Genomic DNA, 9,809 nt, shown 5'->3' with positions numbered 1-9,809 from the left:
CCTGTGTCAGAGGACCTGATGCATCCCAGAAGCTCTACTTCAAAAACAGCGTAGTCTGTGTAATGGCTTGGGAGTCGAAGCATGTGGCAGAGCTTGGAAGACTTTGTTTCACTATCTGCAGCTGAAGGTCATCTCGAGGCACCTCCCAACCAACCCAGAACTTCAGCAAGAGTTTAAACTTGTTTTTTTATGTATGACGTGTGTAACATACTCCAGATTTAAAATCATGTATATAATAAGACGTTTCATTATTTGTGTATTTTATTTTCAAACACATTTAATGTAAAACGTTCGTATCGTATTGATACGATGATGTCTCATATTTAGCAAATGAGGACACTCTCCCTTTTTGAGAGACAGACTGTGATCATCCAATCAGGTTTCAGACTAGTAGAAGTGGACTGTGCAGTGATACAGAAAATCCTGCACTTGTCTGAGACTGATTGTTGCAATTTGATTTACCTCATTGTTTGTTTATACATGTAAACACAGGTCTAATATTGTAACATGTAAACATTTGGGTCTAAAAGAGACTCAAGACAACAAATTCATTTGAGAATTGTTTTATTTCATAACGTGAAGTACAGTTAACAGGTCTTTATTTCATTCAATAATTGTTGTTAATCTAAGATAAAGGTTCTGGGATTTATTGAGGATTTTCTGGTTAACTGTACATTTTGGAGGCACCGCCATATATATTTTTACTGCTCTTGACTTATACGTTAATAATAGAAACCATAGGTGAATTTCCAGCCTAATTCTAAATCTTTCAGCTGGGACATCACTGAATCCACAAACCAATAGAAGGTTTACATTTTGGAGGCACCGCTGGGATCCATTTTCCCTGTGTGGTTGTCTATTCTACCGTTCTTTGTTTATTGCAGTGTTGGTGAGAATTTTGTGCATCATGGATCTTTCTCAGGCAGCTGAGTGGAGTCATCGGGTCCAGGTTAGTCCTGTTAAATGGGTCATACTTAGCGGTGTTCCCTTGGATGTGAAGGACGAGACCATTACCGGGGTATTAAACATTGAAAGTGTTTGGACGTACCCAAATTCGGGGATGACGAGGAGATACTACAGGAATGAACTTGTTCCTGTTGCTTGAAACTAGCATTGAAGTTGACCCTAACATGGTACCTCCAGAAGTAGGCATTCCTGAAGTAGTGGGACATATGGCAGTACAGAGAGTGAGTCAGACCTGATGGTGAAGTTTGGTAGCACTTACCAAGAGCCAGGTGAGAAACTTTCTGCTTTTCTGTACAGACTTGATAAGATTCTTCAACGTATCTTTCTGAAAGGTTGTGTTAAAGTGGAAGACTTGAACAGAAGATGGATGGAGCAGATTATTAAAGGAGCTCTTACTACTGACATGGTAGCGATGAGGCTAAGAGTGACTTACAGCTTGTGTGATCTGCCAAATTTTTCAGACCTGCTCAGAGAGAGGTAAGGGAGGAAGAAAACTGGATTAATGCCAGAGATGGGGCCAAAGTCGGGGTGGCTACTACTACTGCTGTGCCTCGGGTAACTGCCTCAGAGAAGGAGGTAGATAGCTTGAAACGTGATGTGAAAGAATTGTCAGCTCAAGTGAGTAAATTGATGAAAATTGTTGGATCAACTTCAGTTCCGGAGTCCTCTTCACAGAAAAATCTTCCAGTGATGAGTGCTGATGCCAAGGCCAGGGATGCTGTTCCAAACAGAGACCTTGCAGCGCCTGTTAAGCCAGGTAATTTCTGTTACAAGTGTGGCGAAGATGGACATACCAGAAGAGAATGCAAAGGGGAGGAATACCTGAGGAAGGTTAACCAGAAGCTTATTAAACAGAGCCGCTTGCCTGGAAACTTCAGAGGGGTTCTGTGAAGGAACGGCACCGAGCTCCTTTGGAAATGCGTTCTAACTCTTTTCTTTCTGAACATAAACCTTCTTCTGATCTTCCTTCTGGATTAGTAGATCCAACTTTTGACGTTCCTGTGCAAATAGAAGGAGTCTATGCTAAAGCATTATTAGATAGTGGTTCACAGGCTACAATCTTGTACAGAAATTTTTTACCATACTCACTTGAAGCACTTACCTTTAAAGCCAGTGGAGAATCTGGAAATCTGGGGATTGAGCTCTCATAAGTATTCTTATGATGATTACTTGCCCATTCGCCTTGAATTTACAGAAGCGGTTGCTGGAGTACCTCAAACAGTTGATACGCTTGCTTTAGTTTGCCCTGATCCCATGCCGGAGCAACTGATAGCTATCTTGGTTGGGACAAATACTTCTTTGGTCCGACAGTTATTTGACGTTTGCATGGAGAAGGCAGGAGAAAACTTCATGGATGTCTTGTCTGTTCATCCAGTGGTTAAAGCAGCTTAAGAGACTATTCAGAATTAAATTGGAGTTACTTCTTATCCCGATAAACCTGGGGTTGTGTGGTTCATCCAGCACAAACCAATTACTTTGAAGGCTGGAGAAGTTTGTCAAAGTCATGGAAAGCCAAAGTTTTCTAGTGAGTTGTTTGAGAAGCATGTTCTGATTGATCAGGTGATGGTGTATTGCTCCTGAAGAATTGTTAGTGAGGTCTGAATTACAGCCTGCTTCAGTTGTGTCAAACCGGATGGTTACTGTGACGTAAAGAACATGTCCAGTAAGGAAGTACTCTTGAAGCGTGGTACTCCTATTGCGCACATCTTTCCGGTAGATGTTGTACCTCAGTTGACTCCCAAGAGTAACGTGTCAGTGCCGAATACGTCTTTGTCTTCTGATTCCTTTGACTTTGGTAATTCTCCGCTTCCAGAATAAGCGAAACAACATTTGATTGAAAAGCTTATGAAGAGGCATGATGTCTTTTCTGTTCACGAATGGGATGTGGGATGTTCCAAGGGTACTGTTCATGAAATCAGATTATCTGATTCCACTCCTTTTTGGGAAAGATCACGTCGGCTAGCACCTAAAGATTTGGAAGATGTGCGAAAAAGCATTTGCTAGAACTTCAAAAGTGTGGTATAATCACAGAATCCAAGAGCCCGTATGCATCACCAATTGTGGTGGTATGCAAGAAATCTGGAAGCGTGAGGATGTGCGTAGATTATCGGACTTTGAATCGGCGAACAATATCTGATCAGTATACGGTGCCGAGGATTGAGGATGCTTTACACTGTTTATCTGGTAGCAAATGGTTTTTTGTGCTTGACCTGAGAAGCTGCTACTACCAAATTCCCATGAACAAAGATGACCAGGAGAAAACCGCATTCATTTGTCCATTAGGGTTTTTTTAATTTGAAAGAATACCTCAAGGGATTTCTGGAGCGCCTGCTACGTTTCAGAGGGTAGTGGAACGAACCGTTGGTGACATGAATTTCCTCAAAGTACTGGTGTATCTTGATGACCTGATCATCTTTGGCAGAACTACAGAAGAACATAAAGAACGGTTGCACAAGGTTCTGGACAGGTTAAGAGAAGAAGGTTTGAAGCTATCCCTTGACAAATGCCAGTTCTGCAGAACCTCTGTTACCTATGTTGGTCACGTAGTGTCTCAGGAGGGAATCGCAACTGATCCATCAAAAGTGGACGCTGTGATCACCTGGCCAAAGCCTAGAACTGTAACAGAATTAACATCTTTCTTAGGCTTCTGCAGTTATTACCAGCGCTTTGTAAAGGGTTATTCAAGATTATGCCATCCGTTGAATCAACTGCTTAAAGGTTATCCACCACATTCAAGTCCGAAGAGGGAAGACAGAAAAAACATCTGCTGTGGAGTACTTCAAGGTAACTGATCCTTTTGGGGAGAGGTGGGATGACAAATGCGAAAAAGCATTTTGAGGAGCTGAAACTCTGCTTGACAAAAGCCCCGTCTTGGCTTTTGCCGATCCACAATTGCCATACGTACTTCATGTAGACGCTAGCCGAGATGGGCTAGGTGGTGTTTTGTACCAACAACATCCAGAGGTCTTACGTCCTGTTGGCTTTATTAGCCGTAGCCTTTCACCATCAGAGGAGAATTTCACAGCTCATAAGCTGGAATTCCTTGCTCTCAAATGGGCTGTGGATGATAAATTGCATGGCTACCTTTATGGTGTCAATTTTGAAGTGAGAACAGACAACAATCCTTTGACATATATTTTGATATCTGCAAAATTGGATGCTACAGGCCACAGATGGTTGTCTGCATTGTCAACATACACCTTTAGTCTGAAGTATAGGCCTGGCAAGAGAAACGTGGATGTAGATTCTTTCTTAGTGTAGCGCCTGATGATGAGTGGGAGGAGATTTCAGCTCCTGGAGTTCGTGCTCTGTGTCAGTCTTGTCATAACATGTGAGAAACAGGAAAGTCCTAATGAGTGGATGGTACGTACTTCTAATTCTTCTGATGACAATGTGTCAAAGGCATTAGGCAATGTTGTTTCCTTTTCTCAGAATGAGCCGAGGAATTCGGACTCTAATGAGTTGAGGGAGGCTCAGGGACTGGATGCTTGTCTGGGAAAAGTGAGGCTAGCCATTAGTCAAAAGCAGCTTCCCAGTATTGTAAATTTTGACTATCCAGATCTGAAGCTCTTGAAGAAAAAGTGGAGAAATTTAGTAGTGGAAAAGGGAGTGTTGTACAGAGAGATTCCTTTGTCAGACAATAGGGTAAGACGACAACTTGTGCTCCCTACTTCTTTTCGTAACTCGGTATTGACATCTCTTCATGATGAGAGTAGACATTTAGGGTTTGATAAGACCTATGCTCTCATTAGAGACAGATTTTTCTGGCCAGGTATGAAAGCTGAGGTTGAAAAATACTGTAAAACTTGTGAACGTTGTACAGTCAGAAAGACCTTTCTGAAAAAGACTGCTCTCATTTCGCACTTGCAAAGCTCTAGTCCTTTAGACTTGGTATGTATTGACTTTCTGACGATCGACGGCTCCTGTGCGCCAACTGAATACACACACCAATAGAAGGGTTACACGTGGAAGACACATTCTAAATGATTTGTTTTATATTCCAGCACAAGCACCAACCCAACAGGGGACCATCAATAAACTCAAAGAAGAAAATTGTTTTTTGAAGTCTAAAGTTAAATTCCTTGAAGAAAAAATGCAAAGATATGGAAAATGAGAGGGATTTTCTTCGGAGCAGTTTAACTAATGGTGAGATCTGTTTTAGGGTGTTGACTATTTATATTTGTCCATGTGATTATTATTATTAGTTGTAGTAGTAATAGTAGTATTGTACATTTTTGATGTTTGGTGAACATCCCTGAGTTATTGAGTAAACTCAGCAATGCACATTTTGATGTCTCCCTTATTTCTCATACCTAAATGAACCCATTTGCTGATTAGTACACTACTCCATGACCTGAGCTGGATGTGTCCAATAAGGGTGACATTCAAAATCTGCAGGAGGCTTCAGGAATAGTTTGACTGCACTGCACTAATAAAAATTATCTTGACCCTGTCAACTAAAGAAACAAAAGAGCCCTAGAAGTCTCTTGTGATCACAGATTCTTCTGATGAGGACCAGGTGCGAGCAGAAAAGAAGAAGTACAGAAAGGGAAGCAAGAAGACCAAAAGAGACAACTCGCCTTCTAGTTCCTTCCAGTCCTCATCTTCCTCAGAATCCTACTCTTCTTCATCACCCCACAAGACTAAGAAGAAGAAAACACAGAAAAGTGCAAAAAGAAAAAGAGAAGTGTGTTCAATGGCCTTTAAGCATTATTTTTATTAATGTGGAGTTTACTGCACTTTGTGCTTTATTCACTTCCACTCCAAAAATTCAAGTTTGATAAACTCTTGTCCTGCAGATGTTGATAACATGATGATATGTGACCAATAGGACATAGGCGCAATACAACAAAGTTTTATAGTGTAGCGCAAAAGTAAATTAACAGTATATTTTGTATAGTATTTTATTATACTGTTACATATTATTTATTTTTCTCAGAAGCTCTCAGATATGCATGGAACGTGGCTTTACACTGAGTCACTTCAGGATTTAGGAGGTCTGCCTTTACTGGCAAAAAATCCTACGTTTTTGAACAGTAAGATTTTTAATGTTTTTAAAGAAGTCTCTTCTGCTCAGCAAGCCTGCATTTATTTGATCCAAAGTAAAGAAAAAACTGAAACATTTACTGTTTAAAATAACTGTTTTTGCGATTTTTTTTTACCAATATTGCGATTGCGATTTAATATGCATTTTATTTTTTTTAAAGCTCTTTGTTCTGTATTATTCAACAAAGACAAGCTATAAATCATTGTATAGTATGACCAATTCAACAAAGACAAGCTATAAATCATTGTATAGTATGACCAACACACATTAGATAGATTCAACATAAATGTTCTTTTCTGTAGGCCAGGCCTATATGTTACGATGAAATTAGGTGATGCATGAATTGATATGAATGACATTTTTATTTAACAACTACAATCACAGTACATTGACTGATTTGTTGAACTTCCAACCTTGCAAGCATGTAATAATTATGTTTAAATAAGTCTGGTGTAAACATTAATATGAAAGTCAGTAACAAATCACACAAACTTAAGTAGATTGCAGAAATATAAAAACAAATCTGTTGCTTTACCACACTACTTTAGGTCATTCAAAGTCACTGTAATAAACATATGTAAACATGTGCACTGCACATGTTTACATATTAACACTGTCTGTTAACTTTAGACCAGTGGTTCTCAAACTTTTTTGGTTGCGCCCCCCTTTAAACCTGCGCAGAGGACTTGTTTGGTTCTTGTGGTGTTCTCTGAGGCTCAGTGCTGATGGTTAGCTGGTCGAGGAGTTCATTAGTACTGTCACCAAAGACGCCATTTGAAGCTAAACGCAGACGTTTAAACGGGCAAACTATGATGAAATCCACTATTATTACGCATACTTTTAAAGCATAAATTTGATTTAAACAATAGGTCTAATAAACAATAGATCTAATAATTACATAGGGGACATATTGTATTAGCCCTACAGTTAAAGCATGAAATACTATTTGAACCTATAACATTTTACATAGCATTATCTATTTTATCTCACAATTCTGACTTTTTTTCTTGCAAATGCAAGTTTATATCTCCTAGTTCGGACTTTATAACTTGATTCAACTCAACAATTGCGAGATTGTCAATTCTGAGAAAAAACTCGAGAATGACAAGTTTATTTTTTCTTACCAGAATTGTGAGATATAATCTCAGAATTGCAAGAAAAAAGTCATAATTTTGAAATATAAACTCAAAATGACCTTTTTGATCCTTTTATTCCATGGCTTGCATAGACTGCTACTTTAAAACTGAAATTTTCCGCCAACAGATAGATTCCGCCCACAAAAAACGGCATCACTGTTTGCAAACACTGAAATTGGTCTATACATACAGATACAATAGGGGCTACAGCCCCTTAGGGGCTTGGCCCCTAATAATAAGAATACTAATGGATACAATAGGTAACTATGCACCTTCGGTGCTTGGCCCCTAATTATTAATGATAAAAATATAAATGTAGGATGAGAAAAGCACAGATACACATCATCACTCAGCAGGACTCACGCACACACTGCTCTCACTGTCTATATGAGGATTTATGACAGATTTATTCTGACTGTTATGTCACTGACAGAAGTTCAGCTGCAGTATTAGGGTGCTTTCGCACTAGCACTTTTGGTGCGCACCCGGGTTCGATTGACGTCAGAGTTCAGTACGTTTGGATGATGTGAACGGGGTCTTTCAAACTAGGGTGTGCACCTGCGAACCGTACCCGAGTCCGCTTAAAAAGGGTGGTCTGGGGTATGGTTCAAGTGAACTCCGGTACGGTTCGCTGCTGATTTGAATGCAATCGTACCAAATCACGAAAGTGAACCGCTATTAATGACGTATTATTTGATAAAAATGTGCGTGTTTCACTCACTTTCCTGACGAGTGTGACTGACGCGTTGCAAGCAGAGAGCTGTATATATCATTTCTGTTCGCCTTCAGCGTTCAGCGTCAGAGGATTTGCAGTACATTCGTAAGGCAGACGTAAGTGCCGTTATGTACTGAAGCTTTGGAAATAAAACCAACGTTTCAAAAACATGAATATAAAATTGAAGATAGCAGTGCTACGCATTTTGCTGTCTTCTCCTGCGCCATCGTTACTAAGCAATGGGGTAAACAGCTGCTGGCTTGATGACACAGACTAACCGTGGTTTGGACCCAAATAATATAATGTGAACACAGTCCAGCGGGGGCAGGAGGAGGGGGGAGCAATCAAACTCGGGTTCGGACCAAGCAATCGAATCAAGTGTGAAAGCACCCTTAATGTCATGAAGAGACTCTATAACATCTCACTGTTAGACATTCATCATGCTGCTCAAAGCATCATGGGTAGAATCTCTCGTCAGTCTCTTCCAATTCATCAATACAGTTTAACTGATCCATAAACAGTAAACCCAGGATAGAGGGGCTGAGTGAATGTGGTCTGGACTGTGTGTATATGTCTCATTGTGTCAGAGACGCTGTAGAAGGACAGAGTTCCTGCACTGTGATCCACAAACACTCCTATTCTCCTGACATAATTAAACCCTCTTATTCTCCTGCTGATGGGTTTTACTGGGAGAACATTCAGTGTGTCATTGTGTCTGAATGAGTATCTGTAGTGAGAGCAGATCAAACTCCAGGACTGATCATTATATCCAAACACACACTCCACACCTCCCTTCCTGCTGATGCTCTTATATGACACAGATATTAACACATTATCTCCACTCCACTCAATCTCCCAGTAACAGCGTCCACACACACTCTCTCTACACAACACCTGAGGCCACTCATCAAATCTGTCTGGATGATCAGGATACGGCTGATCCTCTTCCACACGGGTCACCTCTCTGTTCTCCTCAGACAGAATGAGTTCAGTGTGTGCTGTGTTTGGATCCAGTGTGAGAAAACAGGCATCTGAACACAAGAACAGAGACATTTATTACAACGACAACAATCACTAAAGCTGTGTGTAGTGTGTGTACTGGTATATATGGTTTATGAGGACACAAATGTGTATAATGACGTGTGCTACAACGTAAACATGGTTTATGAACACAATTCCTGTGTCCCCGTAAAACAAAAGGCTTAAAAAAACATACAAAACGGTGTTTAATTAAATAAAAAAATTGCCAGTAGTTTTCTGTAAGGGGTAGGTTTAGGTGTAGGGTGATAGAAAATACAGTTTGTACAGTATAAAAACCATTACGCCTATGGAGAGTCCCTTCAAGGATAGTGCACCAGACGTGTGTGTGTGTGTGTGTGTGTGTGTAGATGTACATTTCTTTAGTCCTGCTGTAATCCTGGATTCTCCTCCATGATCCACACTAGAAAACACACAGAGTCACATTTGATCAGTAAACACACACACACACACACACACACACACACAGTGTAGCATGATTAACCAAATTATATTTCCATTTATGATTTTAGGTTCTGATGATTATGTAAGCAAGACAATCAAGATAAAACAACATGATTTAAACATACTAGCAATATTGTAAACATGCTACAAAAGTGCTAAAATGAATAGCACTACAGATATGATATAATAAATCTCACAGCAAATAAAAGAGATTCTGCAGCAATAACATTTCTTCCTGCACTTGCTTGACGAAACTCCAGTGGTGAGACGAGTGTTTGTGTCTCAAACCATGAAATCAAATGCAGTAAATCTTAAATATGAAAGCAGAATTTCACAGGAAACTCTGACAGACGCAAACAGAGAAATAAATATAATAATTAACATTATACCATGGTCTGTCGATACTCGATTCTGATTGGCTGGCAGGTGTGCATTAACATAGTTTAATGCACAGGTAGTTCCA

The 9,809-nt window shown here is 39.9% G+C and overlaps 1 protein-coding gene across 1 annotated transcript; it reads right to left on the bottom strand.

Moving 5' to 3' along the window:
* Positions 1 to 8,356: 8,356 nt before the first annotated feature.
* On the bottom strand, positions 8,357 to 8,931 carry LOC107574378 (tripartite motif-containing protein 16-like). The gene has a single exon (XM_016260816.1). It carries the CDS (start codon positions 8,915 to 8,917, stop codon positions 8,357 to 8,359), a length of 561 nt encoding a protein of 186 aa, XP_016116302.1. The 5' UTR covers positions 8,918 to 8,931.
* Between the last annotated feature and the right edge of the window lie 878 nt (positions 8,932 to 9,809).

The sequence above is a fragment of the Sinocyclocheilus grahami genome, unplaced genomic scaffold, assembly GCF_001515645.1.
Source record: "Sinocyclocheilus grahami isolate Dianchi unplaced genomic scaffold, SAMN03320097.WGS_v1.1 scaffold2203.1, whole genome shotgun sequence".
Lineage (NCBI taxonomy): Eukaryota > Metazoa > Chordata > Actinopteri > Cypriniformes > Cyprinidae > Sinocyclocheilus > Sinocyclocheilus grahami.
Note: the sequence above shows the minus strand (reverse complement) of the source record. Positions and strands in the feature narration are given on the sequence as shown.

What these genes read in the sequence shown, in the direction of transcription:
- LOC107574378 (XM_016260816.1), bottom strand. Translation starts at nt 8,917, where the DNA reads ATGTCTCTGTTCTTGTGTTCAGATGCCTGTTTTCTCACACTGGATCCA.